The following is a 17,838-nucleotide window of genomic DNA, read 5'->3' on the forward strand; positions in this document are numbered from 1 at the left end:
ATTGCCTCTCAACATGAAGGTGTTAAAGAGACCCAATTCTAAAGGACCCAGAATTTACTGAACAAAGGGGTGGCTATTCACATTACAAAATGATTTAGTGAGAGATTTATTTTAAAAAGCAGATTTCCAGGGTGTGTACTCTCTGTGTTCTCTGGTCAAAAATGTAGAGGGAGCCGTCTCATCCTACAGCCATCTCTAGTTTTGGTCATCTAGCTTTGCCACTTATTGAGACAGGGCTGCCCTTGGGTCAGTGGACTATCCCTGATCCAGCCATTGTCCTTTCTTTGCAAAGAATAAATAGTGAAGCATTGCCTGCAGTAGATAAAGCTCTTGAGCTGAAAGAGGAAGTTGGTTGGGGATGGTAGGTGCCATGATGGGTATATAGGCAACTCCTCTCAGTATCTAAATGGTTATTTAATGTATATGCAACCTTTAAGAATGTATCTATTATATAAAACAAGGAATATAGATGTTAGTTTCAAAATCTGTACATTATAGTTTATTTTATCTTTGTTAATTCTTTAGAAGGTAGTTATTACTTAGAGTCGCAAATCCATCTTTGTTTAAATATTTAATCTTTAATATTTATGTGCCTATTAGTGATCTTGAATATCCTGTTGTTACATTTTAGATTGTGTCATCATGTGACCCAGTCTTAGATTATTAATTCCATTTTGAGGATATTGCCACGGTTCAAGTGGAAGTTAGGGTTGTTTTTTTTTCCGTGTCTGTGTGTGTATGTGTTTAGGATTTCAAATGGATGGCTACAATTCTTCATCACACTTGTTTCTCTCAAATAATTTTCTTTTATAAAGAAAATATAGTGCTCATATTAGTCATACTATTTAGTTATTTTTATGGATCATTTTATAAAAATAGTGGTTTATAAAGGTTATTGCTACATCAGGGGTGTGCAATTATCTGGGTAGGGAGAGTTTTATTTTTGTGCTTCTCATAGAGCTTCATTTAATTCACAGCTGAAAGTGATCACCATGTGATTAGAAATGTCTCAGTGTTAATACTTGCTGCTAGATTTTTTTCCTATTCTAATTTTATGTTTTTAGTTAACTGTTTTCTAAGTTGATCATAAAACACTGTGATGCAGGAATAGATAAAATAATGAAGGTGTTATTAAAAGTAAAGTGACTTTTTTTTTTCTAAATTATGGGCTTATTCAGCTTGTTAGGGTAGAGTCAACCAGAACTAAGTCCTAAAAATTATTTTCTTATATGTATTTTGTATATGAGAAAGGATTTTCATTCTTGTTTTTGTATTTAATATTCATAATAAGGAGTCAGTAAACTTTTCCTCTAAAATGCCAGATAATAGTAAATATTTCAAGGCTTTGTGGGCCATATGGTCTCTCTTCCTAAACTACTCAACTCTTCCATTCCATTATAGCATGGAAGCTGCCATAGACAATATGGCATGAGCTTGGCTGTGTTTCCAAAACACTTTATTTGTAGGCGCTGAATTTTAATTTAATATAATTTTCTTGTGTCATTAAATATTATTCTTTTGTTTTTTCCAATCACTAAATAATATAAAAACCATTTTTAGCTCATGGGCATAAAAACAGGTTATGGGGGTGCCTGGGTAGCTCAATCAGTTAAACTCTGGATTTTGGGTCAGGTCATGATTTCAGCTCATGAGTTCAAGCCCCACATCAGGCTCTGTGCTGACAGTGTGGAGCCTACCTGGGATTCATTTTTTCTCTCTCTCTCCGCCTCCCTCCCTCTCCCTCTTGCTCTTTCTCTCCCTCTCCCTCTCCCTCTCTCTAAAATAAATAAACTTTAGAAGTTTAAAGAAACAAAACAAAACAAAAACAGGCTATGGTCTAGACTTGCCTGAAAGGCTGTGGTTTGCTGAACTTTGTTCATAATAATCCTGTGAAACTTTGCTGATGGCCTTCTGTTTTTTCCCCTTTCTTTTAACATTATTTTATGTTTTGCTTAATTTGGTACTTAATCATGCTTTTGTTGTTAATATGTAAGTAACATTTAAGTTTTAACAGTTAAGAATTTTTTAATGATTTTTATTAAGTTTTAAGCTATGGAGGGTATGGTCTATAATATTGGCCTTTTTAACACCTTGCACATTTATAAAAGTTATATAGGTTCAATAGGTATTTGGGAGAGATGAAAAGGAATAATATCTGTTGTCCAATATTTGAAGGAATGTTGTATAGATTGTTTCATTTCACTCATTCATTCATTTATTAAACATACATTCCAGGATGGTTCTCTTTCATTACAGAGTAGAAGTAATAGGGAGGAAAAACTCACCTCAGAATGTGGGGATAAGAGAAAGGAGACATAGAAGCTCTTATCATGTTCTTTGTGTCATGGTATATACTGTGGTCAGTGGTATAGACAGTCCCTCATTTAACCTTTACAAATCATTTAGGTATGTATTTCTTTACTCATTTTGTAGATGAAGAAACTTAGACAAAATATCTTCAGCTTAGAGAAGTGAATGATGGAGTAGGATTTGAACTGAGATGATGATATTTCTGTATACTTTTTATACTAAGGAATATTCAATTAACTAGTCTGCCTTACACATTAGCTTCTTAGATGTTACAACAAGTTTTTTTTTTGTTTTTTGTTTTTTGTTTTTTTTTGCTATGACTACAACTTTTCACACATATCTTAGATGACCAAGAACAAAGACTTTTTTTTTTAAAGAAATGGTGAAATGTTGAAGAACTCTAAGCTAAAGTTTCAGATTCTTTGACTATATGATTACAAAGGGCTTTACTTTATTTATTAAAAAATTTTTTTTAATGTTCATTTATTTTTGAGAGAGAGAGAGATAGATTGCTTGCACACATGCGATAAAGAGGAGCAAAGAGAGAGGGAGACACAGAATCCAAAGTAGGCTCTAGGCTCTGAGCTGTCAGCACAGAGCCCGACATGGGGTTTGAACCCACAAACCACGAGATCATGACCTGAACCGAAGTCACACACTCAAGTGACTGAGCCACCCAGGCGCCCCAGGGCTTTGCTTTTAAATGACATTTTCTCTTTTGTGTTTGTACTTCTCTTTAAAAATGTTGTTTTACAAAAGCAATTTAGAATTGTACAATGAAATACGATTGAGGAATATACATAAAGTTTCTGTCAAACTGTATGTTTAGCAGAAATCAGTGATTAAATCAAATCTTGACCTGGTCATTTCAACTAATTTGCTTGAAAGAAATTGAAGATGGGGGCTCTAGGGTGGCTCAGTGGGTCAAGCATCTGGCTTGGGCTCAGGTCATGATCTTGCGGTTCGTAGGTTGAGCCCTGCGTTGGGCTGTGTACTGACAGCTCAGAGCCTGGAGCCTGCTTCAGATCTGTGTCTCCCTCTCTCTCTATCCCTCTCCCCCTTGCACTCTCTCTCTCAAAAATAAATAAATATTTTAAGAAATTGAAAAACCCAGAAATTGGAGATTGAGTAAAGGTAGGTTAAATAAAGGTAAAAAAGTAAATGAAGAACATTTTTGATAGAGTAAACAATTGTGGGGTTTCTTTCTTGACTCAACAAGCATTTTGAGTGTCTATACTGCTGTGGGGAGCTCAGATGAGTAAGAGAAATGGACAGTGATAGAGACATGCATGAGGTGTTGTGAGAGCATAGGAGGGATGTGTAATCAAGCTGGAGTGGATGGAGGAAGAGATTCCAAGAGGCCCACCTCCTGAGAAGATGATGTCTGAATTTTTCCTTTTCTCCCTTTATTGGCTTTAAAATAATTGAAATGTGCATAGTTATTGCAAATTCTAAACAATCCAGAAGTATAAGTGGTAAAAAGAGTAAATCCTATTTACGCTTTCTGCTTTCCAATCCTTATTTTTCAAAGTTATAGTTAAGAGATTGGTAAATATGCTTCCAGATTTTTGCCTATGCGTAAACCAAGAGGTTTTTTTCCTCCACAAAATTGGGTTCACACTATATATAATTTTGGAAGTTGCTTTTTCCCATATGTAATAGTCTAGCATGTATATGTTTCTATCTCAGTAGATAGAGATCAATCTCATTTAAAAACTTGCTGCCTCACACAATGGGATGGATGTACCATCATTTGTTTACATTATTTCCTATTGTTGGACATGTAGGTTTTCAACTTGTTACAAACAATGAATATCTTTGTGCAGATATGTTTGTTTTCTTTTATGCATTAAGTTTTACATGGTAAGTAGCATATATAGGCAGGTGAAGGGAGTTAAGGTTAATGTGAGGAGAAAATGTTTTCTAGGAGAAGGGAACAATATATAATGTGAAAACACTGCTGAAGAAAATGACACTTTTAGTTAGGGGAGAAGCATTTCTGTTTCTCTGCTATGGAAGTACAGTACCTCTTGTTTTCTTGAACTTTAAACTGTTATGCTAGAGTATTTTATTTTGTGGAATAGGCATCTCTTTACTGAATAATTTATAGTTGTATACAATTTTCTTATTTTGGAGATTAAAAACTATTTTCCAGTAAATCTTACCAGATGGAGAAGTAGAATCACAAACTGATAAAAATGGTTATTTCGGGGGCGGGGGGCATCTGGGTAGCTTAGTCGGTTAAGTGTCCGAATTATTCAGCTCAGGTCATGATCTCACAATTCATGAGTTTGAGCCCTGCTTCGGGCTCTGTGCTGACAGCTCAGAGCCTGGAGCCTGCTTCGGATTCTGTGTCTTCCTCCCTACCCCTTCTCCACTTGTGCTCTGTCTCTGTCTCTGTCTCTCAAAAATAAACACTAAAAAAAAATGATTATTTGGATGTTACACAGAGTTTAAGTGAGTAGTTCTGGAAATAGAACTTTTATCTTAGCTATCTTTTTCTTAGTCCTGGTGTCTAATTGAGAATTTCTTACGCAGAGTTCGAAATAACTTTCTGGGTGGTTAGTCCCCCACCGCTGTCCATTTGAAATACATTTAGGTTAATCCATAAAATAACTGCTGGGAAGTTGCTAGTTTTTCAAGTAGGTATCTGACAATGTGATAGATGGCTTAAAGTAGATGACTTGTGTTTTGTTATATCTTAACTCTTAAGTGTAAATTCTTATTACCCTTAAAAAGTTTTAGTTGCTGTCGTTTTGTTCCAAATTTCCATTTTTGGAAGTTGCTTATAGTGTGTGGTATCAAGTACTAAGTTTTATAGAAATCAGTAGATTTCTTAAAAATACATTGGAAACAAAATTGTTCATTAAACAAGGCTGACGTCTTTCTGAACTATTTATAAAAGTAAAAATTTTTCTTTTCTGGTTCTCAGGGATGCTCTGTTGTGGTTAGATGTGTTTTGTTAAATAGAAATCTGAGTCTTCAAAACACTAAAAATAGAACTACCTTACGACCCAGCAATTGCACCACTAGGCATTATTCGAGGGATACAGGTGTGCTGTTTCGAAGGGACACATGTACCCCATGTTTATAGCAGCACTATCAACAATAGCCAAAGTATGGAAAGAGCCCAAATGTCCATCAGTGGATGAATGGATAAAGAAGATGTGGTGTATATATACAATGGAGTATTACTCGGCAATCAAAAAGAACGAAATCTTGCCATTTGCAACTACGTGGATGGAACTGGAGGCTATTGTGCTAAGTGAAATTAGTCAGTCAGAGAAAGACAAAAATCCTATGACTTCACTCATATGAGGACTTTAAGAGACAAAACAAATGACCATAAGGGAAGGGAAACAAAAATAATATAAAAACAGGGAAGGGGACAAAACAGAAGAGACTCATAAATATGGAGAACAAACTGAGGGTTACTGGAGGGGTTGTGGGGGGGGTGAGCTAAATGGGTAAGGGGCACTAAGGAATCTAGTCCTGAAATCATTATTGCACTATATGGTAACTAATTTGGATGTAAATTTAAAAAAATTAAAAATTAAATAAAAAAAAAAGAAGTCTGAGTCTTTGTTAAAGCTCAACTTTTAGAATTTCTTCCTCATTAAAAAGAAATCAAAACACATGCTAAATACTTCTAATTAGTGTTATTAATATGAATAATATGAATGCTTTGAGTCAGTCAGCCTAATGTTTTCTCTCATTACCTTAAACAATAATTATATTATCTATTCTATGTTTATGAAATGTTTATACTTCATCCTAAGGTAATTATTATCAATGTGAAGTGTAGTTTTTAAGCATTCATATCTTTTGTCATTTAGAGTTATTTTTCAGCAATAAAGTATATATTTAAACAAATGATAACTTAGTGGGGAGGGGAAACCTGGAAGGTGGTTGTGGGGAAGGACTGGTGGGAGGTGCGGGGCACTTAAAAAATAATGAACACATGATAACTTACTTCATATTTACTTTTTCTAGGGCTGCTTTGGAAGAAGTAGAAGGAGATGTGGCAGAATTGGAACTAAAACTTGATAAGGTGAATTTTACGTAAAAATTTTTTTTAAAGCATTAATCTCGTTTTCTGTAAATAATGATTTGTGCCTTTAATACTAGGTGGTTCATGTTACTTCTTTTATCTCTTTGACGGTAAATGTCATTATTCCAATTTTACACATGAGGAAATTGAGGCTATAGACATAAAATAGCTTGCTGAAAATCTGAGTGCCAGAGCAAGACTTTGACCAGTAGCTGACTGCAAAGCTAACTAGATATCCTTTATATTGTTGGAACTTTGTTTTCTTCTTTTCCATCAAAAAGATTGCATGTATCTTTTTGATGCTTAATGGTTTTCATACATAACCTGACCATTCTTGTTTATAAATGTGGGTTTGGATACATTAAACATAAATAAAATTTAAAATATTGATTCGATTTTTAAAGCTAATGCCATAAATATTTAGTGTATACTTAATAATTGATATTAAATGGTTATATTCTATGTAAGGGTAAAATGTATATTGATTTCTATCTTCTGTATTAATTATTGATAATCTTTTTTGTCTCTACCCAAGCAACATTGCTATATAGCAGGCAGCAATATGAGAATGAGTAAGACATGGCATCTGATTTCAAGTAACCATTGTTTAGTGAAATAATCTCTTAAAATTTATGGAGTTAAATCAGATGCACATACTCGAAATACTTTTTCTGAAAATAACTTCCTACTTGTTTGTTATTGTAAATTGTATTACTACATAAAGCAGTGCTTCTCAAACTTCGCTGTGCATAGGGATTACCTGGGGATCTTGTAAAAATACAGATCCTGATTCAGTAAGTCTGGGGTATCTGAGATTCTGTGTTTCTAATGAGATTCCAGGTGATGCCAATGCTGTTGTTGTCCCATGGACTGCACTTTTATAGCAAGGATATAAAACACATACTAGTTAAACTAAAGGTTTTCCAATGTTTTGAAATCATGAAATGTATGTATATAATGTAAACAGTATAGAAACCATATAAAGTAATAGTATTAGTTATGAATTTAAAACCAAAAGTTTAGAAAATGTTTACTAATAGCTTATTTTTCTGTACTACTCTATAGTTTTCAAAACACTTTGATATGCAGTATATTTATTTTTTTTAAGGTTTATTTATTTATTTTTGAGAGAGAGAGCATGAGTGGGAGAGGGGCAGAGAGAGAGAGAGAGGGAGACACAGAATCCCAAGCAGGCTCCAGGCTCTGAGCTGTCAGCAGAGCCTGACGTAGGGCTTGAACTCATGAACTGTGAGCCCGAGTCTGATGCTTAACCAGAGCCACCCAGGTGCCCCAATATGTTTTTTGATTTTTACAATAATTCTGTGAGTTAGGTAAGACAAGTGCTACTATTCTTATTTTATAGATGAGGATACCAAAGCCCAGAAAGTGAAGGGGACTTGCTTCAAATCAGAGTTAGAAGAGGCAGAACCAGGGTTAGGATTCATATGTTTTTATTCTTAGTTCACTGCTTTTTTTTTTTTCTTTTAAATTTTTTTACTTTTTAAAATTTACATCCAAATTAGTTAGCATACAGTGCAACAATGATTTCAGGACTAGATTCCTCAGTGCCCCATACCCATTTAGCTCATGCCCCCTCCCGCAACCCTTCCAGTAACCCTCCGTTTGTTCTCTATATTTATGAGTCTCTTCTGTTTTGTCCCCCTCCCTGTTTTTATATCATTTTTGTTTCCCTTCCCTTATGTTCATCTCTTTTGTCTCTTAAAGGCCAGCATTTGCACTACTAAGCATTTATCCACGGGCTACAGGTGTGCTGTTTCGAAGGGACACATGCACCCACATGTTTAGTGCTCTTTTTGTTCAGTGCTCTTTTTGTGCACCACTGTACTTCTGGGTCTGTGTTGGGATAGCACATGCCACTTGGATATTTATTTTAAGGAACACAAGTGTCTAGGCAAGTGTTTTTTTAAAAACTTACTGTTACAATTCTTGGTGAGGATATTTTCAAAAATTTTATTTTCTCTTTAAAATTATATGTATGGGATTATTATTGTTATTATTATTTTACCCAGAGGTATTACATGTATTTTAAGCACTCTCTGAAACAAAGTTTTCACACCTTTCGGGTAGGCAACAAAAGATGTAGTCTTGATTTTCTGGTAGATTTATGAAAGAGTATGTAGAAAGGCGAGGCTTTGTAAAGAATCCCAGAGTAGATTATTATGGGTATCTATTCTTTTTGGGTAGAACTACATGTAAATCATATGAAACATTTGTATGTTTGGGGGTATCCTCAAAATTTAAAGCATCTAAACAGAATCCATTCACAGCATTTTTGTTACTGATTTTGCTTTTATGAGCAGCTCTTTCCTGCCTTTATATCAAATTTGGTTGGGGTTGAGAGACTGGTAGAACCTTAAAACAAAAAGATTCAAATTTAAAACAAGTTATCAAAGTATTGGCAATTAGTACTAAGGTCTCTAAGCCCTTTCTAGAGTATTCATTACCCAAAGGGCTAATAAGAGCATCATAGAAATTTTGACATTCTAAAAACTATTATTTTTCACCTGAATAGACGTTCTATAGTTACTTTTATATTTCTCTAGCTTAAGATCTTGATTTCTTGTAAAACGTACTTCTCCCAAATTCTTAAGCTATTATCTATCATTTTACTTTAGAATTTTGGGGCGTTAGCATAGAGAAGAGAACCTGAGAGGAGCAAGAAATGGTGTTATTGAAGGTGGTGGCATTGAACGACTTGTGGAGGGGAGGGGTTGCCCAAGGTTGGTTCAGTGATTTCATAACTTTGTGCAGGACAAGTTCCACCTGTAATATCATTGTAAATCATGCCATCAACAGGTTAAACTAGCTTGATGACTTAGCTTATATTTATTTTGTTTGTAATATATGCTGCCAATAGTTAATACTCCTTGTGGAAAATAATGCTTCACGAGTGGCATTGTTCTGCTGGGTCCAATTATTTATCCATTTTGCCAGGTATTCTGGCATTGACAGAACTGTGGAGTATCACAGTGGCCATCTAGATGTAATCTCTGTATCTGTTGCATCTTTTCACTGGAATGCTTGCTCCCTTTTTGTTAAGCAGATACTTTTTATTTTTTATTTTATTTAAAAATTTGTTGATGTCTATTTGTTTTTGAGAGAAAGGGGGAGAGAGAGAGAGCGCGAGAGAGAGAGAGAGAATATGAATGAGCAGGGGAGGGGCAGAGAGAGAGGGAGAAACAGAATCTGAAGCAGCTCCAGGCTCTGAGTTGTCAACAGAACCTGACGCAGGGCTCAAACCCACAGACCACGAGATCATGACCTGAGCCAAAGTCGGATGCTTAACCGACTGAGCCACCCAGGAACCCCAAGCAGATACTTTTTAAATCACAGCTTAAGTACTACCAAACTTAGTTTCTTTTTCTTGTATTGCATTCTTTCTTTCACACATTTCCATTGAAATTATTACAATATTATCATTGTCTTTGGATTGTAGCATGGTTTAATAGTTAAGAACACAAAGCCTGGAGTAAGGCTGCCTGCGTTTGAATCTGGCTCTACCACTTACTAAGCTGTATGACCTTGGGCAAGTTCCTCAACCTTACTAGGCCTCAGTTTCTTCATCTCCAAAGTGGATAAAATTGGAGTATCTGTCTCATAGAGTTATTAGTAAGGTTATATAGATAAAATGTTTTAATATATGTTAAATGCTTAGTATGGTTCTTAGCACATGGTAAATTCTAAATAAATGTTAATGATGGTATCTCTTCAACAAATTATTAGCTTCTTGAAGACAGATTGTCTTTGAAGGATAAAAAAAACCCCTCATTTGATGTGCATTTACTATGTGTCAAGTGCTAAATTTTACTTGTATCTCCAACTGTCACAACAATGTTGCACAGTTAGCATTATACCCAATTTGCACATGAAAAAAAATGAGACTTAGGCTGTTACTTACTCCAGGGCAGTCGGCAAATAAGTTGTTTATATTCTCATCATTTGGAAAAGTACCTATGACATACTTATCACTTAGTAAAATCTTCCCTCTTTGTAGACTTAGAGTATTCATTTATACCTGTCATCAGTGTCCTCTACTAAGGCGAAGTATCAAGTCAGTCCTTCTTCCTCAGTGGCTGCAGTGTAAGTATGGTTCAGCAGTATGACAATTCCATAGTCTCTCCAGCTCCTGTGATAGTGACCTCTATTCTAATTCTGATACCTGTTCTCATGGCCATAGCTATGCCTTACCTTTCAGAGTTCTCATCTCGGAAATCTGGAATGCTGATCTCTTACTTTCTTACTGGAGTCTCCAGTCCTTCCAGTTCTCATTTCACTCCTGCTTCTGTTCTTCAAGCTTAGCCAGCCCTCTCGTCTTTCAGGTTATAAACTTCTGATATTTTAGACCCCTTTTAAACTTACTGCCCTTTCAGTGCATTTGGGGGGGGGGTAGTTTTTGGAGATAAAATTCACTTAACATAAAATTCATCTTTTAAAGTGTACGATTCAGTGTTTTCAGTGTATTCACAGTATTGTGCTACCCTCACCAGTGTCTAACTCCGGAGAATTTCCATTACCCTAGAGAGAAATCCTGTGCCTGTTAGCAGTCACTCCCAATTTTCCTCTCCGTACATCCTCTGGCAGCCACTAATCTATATTCTGTCACTATGGATTTGCGTATTTTGAACATTTCATATAAGTGGAATCATAACTTGGCCTTTTGTGACTGGCATCTTTTCACTTACCATGTGTTTTTAAGGTTCATCTGCCCAGGTTGTAACCTGTTCCAGTATTTCTTTTTTTTTTTTTTTTTAATTTTTTTTTTAACGTTTATTCATTTTTGAGGGACAGAACATGAGCGGGGAAGGGGCAGAGAGAGGGAGACACAGAATCTGAAACAGGCTCCAGGCTCTGAGCTGTCAGCACAGAGCCCAACGCGGGGCTTGAACTCACAAACTGCGAGATCCTGACCTGAGCCAAAGTTGGACACTCAACCGACTGAGCCACCCAGGCGCCCCTCCAATATTTCCTTTTTATGACTGAATACTATGCCTTTGTATGGGTATACCACATTTTGTTTATTCATTCATCATTTGATGGACATTTGGGTTGTTTCCATTTTTTAGCTAATATGAATAATACTGCTATGAACACTTTCAGTCTGTTCTTAATTTTATTCCGTCGTTATTTTTCTTCTGGAGGTGTTCATTATCCTTCCATAACACCTACTCTACAGAATTCTTACTATATTAGCCTAACAATTTATATTCTCTGTGTCATATCTGGGCTATAAAGCCCTACAGGAGAAGTTACACAACTATTTCGTGAAACCAACTGGTGGAGCTACACATTCTTGGAATTCTTGATGCAAAGCAAATTTTCCAAGACTCATTCAGGTTATCTTATTATCTTTAACAGCTATTTTACTTCCCTGTTTTCTCAACATTTATGACTGTGTTCTTCTTTCTTAGTAGATGACTTTGACTCTGTCTTCTTTTTGGTGGGAACACATTTATTTCTTGCTCCTAATCTAGAAATTTATTTATTTAAAAAATTTTTTAAAGTCTTCATTCATTTTTGGGAGACAGAGACACAGTGTGAGTGGGGGAGGGGCAGAGGGAGGGGAATCACAGGATCTGAAGCAGGCTCTAGGCCCTGAGCTGTCAGCACAGAGCCCCAGTGGGGCTCAAACCCATGAACCGTGAGATCATGATCTGAGCCGAAGTTGGACACTTAACTGACTGAGTCACCCAGATGCCCCTAATCTAGAAATTTAGAATCTGTTCTTCTCTTTTCCCACTTTGCCTCCCATTTGAATGATAAAAGTATTCCTTTTCCTATGTAATTCCAAACTCTTAATTTCTTAGGACTTTGCTTTAGCCACTTTTCTCTTTTTTTTTCCCTCTATCACCTCTTTATTTTAAGTAGAAAGTGTTCCAAGTTTCCCTTGAACAAAAACAAAACAAAACAAGACACACAAACCAAAAGCAAACAAGAAAACTCTGACAAGGAAACATAAATGTTTAGTAATTACCATGTGCCAGTAATGTTCTAAGAGCTTTATGTGCACTATTGTGAGAAACAAGCCCACTGACCCAATCAAAGGAGGATGCAGAGACTCGGAGCAAGTGAAGAGAGGCTGTAATCGATGTTCTTGCAAGTGTGTCTGATAGATAGGCACACTTGGGGCAGTTGCAGCAGGCAATTTATCTCCTAGGGTACAAGTCCCTCCCCTGATTGCTCTTTGGCTGAGTACTACAGAGGTTACAGCCTTACCCGGAAGCCTTACACCTATGCCCATGTAAGGCAAAAAGTTGTCTGATTGGAACAAATGCACATTCCTTGAGGTGACTCAGAGACTTCAGTTCTTTGGTGCATGCTCATTGCAAAGTCTGGAAGAACCAGGAAGTGAAGTGTCTCAGGGTTTGGGACTCCATTGTGTGTGGAGTTGGTACATGTTTCCAATAGGTTGTAAACCTATTGTTAACTAGAAGCATAGTTTTTATTTGGTATTTCTTTAAAAAATTTTTTTTAATGTTTATTTTTGAGAGAGAGAGACAGAGCATGAGCAGGGGAGGGGCAGAGAGAGAGGGAGACACAGAATCCAAAGCAGACTCCAGGCTCTGACCTGTCAGCACAGAGCTTGACATGGGGCTCGAACTCACAAACCTTTGAGATCATGACCTGAGCCGAAGTCAGATGCTTAACTGGCTGAGCCACCCAGGCGTACCTATTTGGTAATTCTGAAAAAGAATCATTTCAGTTACTTCTCACATCATCTTAACTCTTTTATAGTAACCTGATATGGTTTGGTACCATTGTGATCATATCAGACAGAAGAAACAAGTTTGCAGAGGTTAAGGTCATTCAGGATTATTTAGATGGTTAATGACAGCAGTAGAATTTGAACCTAAGCTGACTGAACCCAGAACCCTTGTGTTTTTATCCATATTGTTATACTACCAACCTCTCTTTCAGTTTTTATAGAACATTTCAATTTAATTTTTTTTAACTACTTAATTTGTTAAATAAGTATTTAATTTGTTGAATACCACCTGTGTGACACAAAACTCAAAGGTAGAGAAATCAGTGAGAAATTAGTCCTCCTCTAATCTCTTTCCTAGAGAACACTTGTGTGTCCTTCCAGAAGTTTTCTGACCATATAAAAGATTTTAAGTATTTGTGTTTCTCCTCTCCCCACTCCAACAAAAATATTAACACTGTTCTACATTTTACTTTTGGAAAACATATATCTTGGATTTTGGTTTTTGTTATTAATTATAGAGCTGCCTCATTCTTTTTAAAGGGTGAATTGTATTTCATTAATGGATATATCATAATTTATCCAGTTGTCTACTGATGGATACTTAGATTGTTGCCTGTATTTTACTGTGGCTGCAGTGAATGACTTCACATGTGTGTCATGTAGCTTATGTGAAAATGTATGTGTATAATACTTTTCTAAAAGTGAAATTGCTAGGTTAGAGGGTAATTGTTTAAAATTTTGATAGCTCTTGCTAAACTGCCTTACATGGAAATTGTACCAATTTACATCCCCTCCCCCCAAAATGTGTGAGAGTGCCTGTTTCCCCATACCTACCCACTCTACAATAGCAAATTACCAAACTTTTGATCTTTGCTGTTCTGTAAAAAACAGTATTTTGCAATTTTTAAAAAAATTATGAGTGAGATTGATTTTTTTTTATGGGTATAGGATGTATTTGAATTTTCTGGGAATTATCTGTACATATCTGTCGACCTTTTTTCTTTTTTCTTTTTTTCTAGTGGCTGGTTTGCTTTTCAAAGATGGTTGTATACCCTTTCTTATAGCAGGGAAATTAGTCCCTTGTGATTGTTACTAATATTGTTTTCCCATTTTATTGTTTTTCTTTTGACTAAGTTTATTGTTTTTTTCTTATAGAAATGTTTTATGTTTTTGTAGTTGAATTGATGTTTCTGCTATGATTTTTGAGGTTTGCATCTTTCTCAAAAAGACTTCTGTTACTTTGAGATTATAAAAAATATTACCTCCTGTTTTCTCTTAGTTTTCTCATTTAATGTTTCATGCTTAAATCTTTATTCCATCTGAAATTAATTTGAGCATTTGGAATTCAACTTGGTTTTATGTTTTCTTTGTTCCCCATTAGATGGCTATCTAGGATCCGTATGTCATTTATTGGATATCTCCCCCCCCCCCCCCCCCCCCCCCCCCCCGGCTGGAAGTACTGCATATTTGTATCTGTTTCTTGACTCTGTTCTATTCCATTGAACAGTTTGTCTATTCACCTCCATTACCAGACTTTTAACTACTGCACTTGTATAATACATTTTAATAATATATAAGGCTGGGGTGCCTGGGTGGCTCAGTTGATTAAGTGTCTCACGGGCTCAGGTCATGATCTCCCAGTTTGTGAGTTCAAGCCCCACATTGGGCTCTATGATGACAGCTCAGAGCCTGGAGCCTGCTTCAGATTCTGTGTCTCCCTCTCTCTCTGCCCCTCTCGTGTTCTCTTTGTCTCTCAAAAAATGAATAACGTTAAAAAAATTTAAAAAAATATAAGGCTTATGTCCCCATCTCATTATTCTTTTTGATTTTTTTCCGTCTTCTTGCATGTTAATGTTTACTCCATATGAATTTTAGAATTAGTTTTTCTGATTTTTAAGACATTATTTTTTGTAATTTTCTTTTTTGTGTGTGTTTGAGAGAGAGACTATGCGCACATTTGCATGAGCAGAGGGAGGAGCAGAAAGAGAGGATAGAGAGAATCCCAAACTGTCAGTGTGGAATCTGATGCGGTGCTTAATCTCACAAACTGTGAGATCATGACCTGAGCCCAAATCAAGAGTTGGACACTTAACTGACTGAGCCAGCCAGGCACCTCTATTTTTTTGTAATTTTCTACTTGTTTGTTTGTAATTTTCAAACTGTTTAGAAGACTAATTTCTGCCAGCATTTCTCATAGTGAGTTTTATGAGATGTTGTTTCTATGAGAATGCTTCCTGTGAAGAGAATTCCACATCAAATATTTTTGAGAAATGTTACATATTATACTCTTCTAGGATTCACAGTACACATGAATATATATCAGAAGCTCTTTAAAGTTCAGCAATAAAGAAATCTGTTTAGCTTTTTAAACCTAGAGTTGCCAGGGGTGCCTGGGTGGCTTAGTCGGTTGAGCATCCGACTTCAGCTCAGGTCATGATCTTGCAGTTTGTGGGTTCGAGCCCCGCTTCAGGCTCTGTGCTGACAGCTCAGGCCTGGAGACTGCCTCGGATTCTGTGTCCCCCCTCTCTCTGTTCTTCTCCTGCTCATGATCTGTCTCTCAAAAATAAATAAACGTTAAAAAAAAAAAATTTAAAAAAAACCCTAGAGTTTGCTAGATTTGTTTTATCACAGAATCCTTATTTTAGTATAGGATGTTCTTGTAGGGTATTCTGTAGAATTTATATGCATATATTGAGCTATCATTTTGTCGTCTTCATCTATAGTTCATAATTTACTGTAACCTAACAGCCCCCAGTCAGTTTCTCTTAAAATATTCTTGCCGGGGATGCTGGTGACTTTGCCACCAAACTCAATAGATGTTTTTTAAGTCTTTTTAAAACTTGACTTTTATGAGTTTTCGAACCATTCATCATCCATCTTTTGATACAATGTTCCTTTTTCTACTTTGGTGAAATTATTCTCTTGCTTTTTCTCCTACTTTCCCTCTTCCTCTTTAGTCTCCTTTGTGTAATTTTCACTCTGCATCTGTCCTCTGCTCTCTGTCTAGGACATAACACTGTAGCACTGATACTGTATATTTTTTGATGCCTTCTGTATCTGTATCTACAGTCTTTTTTGAGTTGCAAACATCTGTGTTCATTTGTGTTTGATCAGCTTTCCACTTGGCTTATCTCACAGGCTCAACACAGTGAAAACAAGTTTTTTGCTGGCCAGTTTAATGTGTGAATTAGTAGTCCATGGCAGGCCAAGCTCAGGCTGAATTTCAGCTCCAACTTTCCCCTTGGTGGGACACAGTCGTCTGCATAAGTGTACCAGAGTACTTGATTGTAGTTCTTGAATTTGTCTCCCTTTTCTCTCCCTGCTTACTGCCTTAATTTAGACTCTCATGGTTTTTGGTCCAATCTCCTTATCTTTATTCTTTCTTTCCATGTTTTTATTTTTTCTCCTTTTAGATCATCATTCTAAGATGGAACTCAGGTGAACTCACCAATCATTGTCTTCACTTTTCCTTTCATACAAACTGTGAACATCTTAGCATTGTACACAAGGCTTGTCCTGATCTGGTCCTTGTATATATTTCTAACATCATACTTTTAATGCCACACATTTTCACACTGCACACTGCCTCTGTCCTGCCCACTGAGCTTCTGGGCCTTAGCACATGTTCTTCCTAGAGTAGTGTCTTCCCATTACTTTTGTCTGATTGGCTAATTCCTGTTGGTCTTCAGGGCTTTTCTCAAGTGTTACCTTTTCCAGGAATCCTTCCCTTATTTAAGCCCATAGTCCTGGTTAGATGTTCTTCCTTTGTTCCATCATGCTTGGTTTTGTCATGCATAGCAGTCGTGTTTTTGCTGTAGGGAATGTATCTGCTTGTCTGTTGGTTAGAATTAGAGCTTCTGAGAGAGATATTATGTTTTTTAAAAATTTTTTTAACTTAATTTATTTTTTAAATTTACATGCAAGTTAGTTAGCATATAGTGCAACAGGGATTTCAGGAGTAGATTCCTTAATGCCCCTTACCCATTTAGCCCATCCGCCCTCCCACAACCCCTCCACTAACCCTCTGTTTGTTCTCCATTTTAAAAAAAAAATTTTTTTTTAATGTTTATTTATTTTTGAGACAGAGAGAGACAGAGCATGAACGGGGGAGGGGCAGAGAGAGAGGGAGACACAGAATCGGAAGCAGGCTCCAGGCCCTGAGCCATCAGCCCTGAGCCCAACGCGGAGCTCGAACTCACGGACCGCGAGATCCTGACCTGAGCTGAAGTCGGACGCTCAACCGACTGTGCCACCCAGGCGCCCCTGTTCTCCATTTTTAAGAGTCTCTTATGTTTTGTCCTTCTCCCTGTTTTTATATTATTTATGTTTCCCTTCCCTTATGTTCATCTGTTTTGTGAGAGATTATATCTTTAACTTCTGTTCTTCTAGGCCCTAGGGTATAATAGTTTTAAAACATACTTCTGAGATCCTTTAGATGTTTTTTAAAGGTTTTTTTTTTGGGGGGGGGTGCTCTTCGTGGTGCCCTCCCACCCCTGCATTACCCCCTCAGTATCCTTTCCTTCTCCACTTTAAAAAGAAGAAAAAAAAATATATGTATATATATGTATTCACCCAAGATACTGCTTGATTAAAGAAAATGTTCTATGTTTGAATGAAAGGAGAAAAATAAGGAATGGAAAAAAGAAAGGGAGGGAGGAAAGGAATTAAAGAGAAAGAAAGATGAAAGAAAGTCTCAATTTTAACACTAGCACAGTGCCTAGGACAGTAGGCATTGGATAAATATGGTTGATTA

At 36.4% G+C, this 17,838-nt stretch overlaps 1 protein-coding gene across 4 annotated transcripts in view; it reads left to right on the forward strand.

Moving 5' to 3' along the window:
- Window positions 1-17,838, forward strand: part of ACAP2 (ArfGAP with coiled-coil, ankyrin repeat and PH domains 2) — a 155,515-nt gene that overhangs the window by 50,612 nt on the left and 87,065 nt on the right. For 3 of the 4 annotated variants that reach the window (XM_042955585.1, XM_042955587.1, XM_042955584.1), the window contains exon 2: window positions 6,304-6,361. In XM_042955585.1, coding sequence (XP_042811519.1) covers window positions 6,304-6,361 — 58 coding nt within the window. Of the gene's footprint in view, window positions 1-6,301; window positions 6,362-10,376; window positions 10,463-17,838 lie in introns of those variants that run through there. The other variant, XM_042955586.1, reaches the window with a different exon arrangement.

Source organism: Panthera leo, chromosome C2 (assembly GCF_018350215.1).
Source record: "Panthera leo isolate Ple1 chromosome C2, P.leo_Ple1_pat1.1, whole genome shotgun sequence".
In the NCBI taxonomy this organism is placed as follows: Eukaryota; Metazoa; Chordata; class Mammalia; order Carnivora; family Felidae; genus Panthera; species Panthera leo.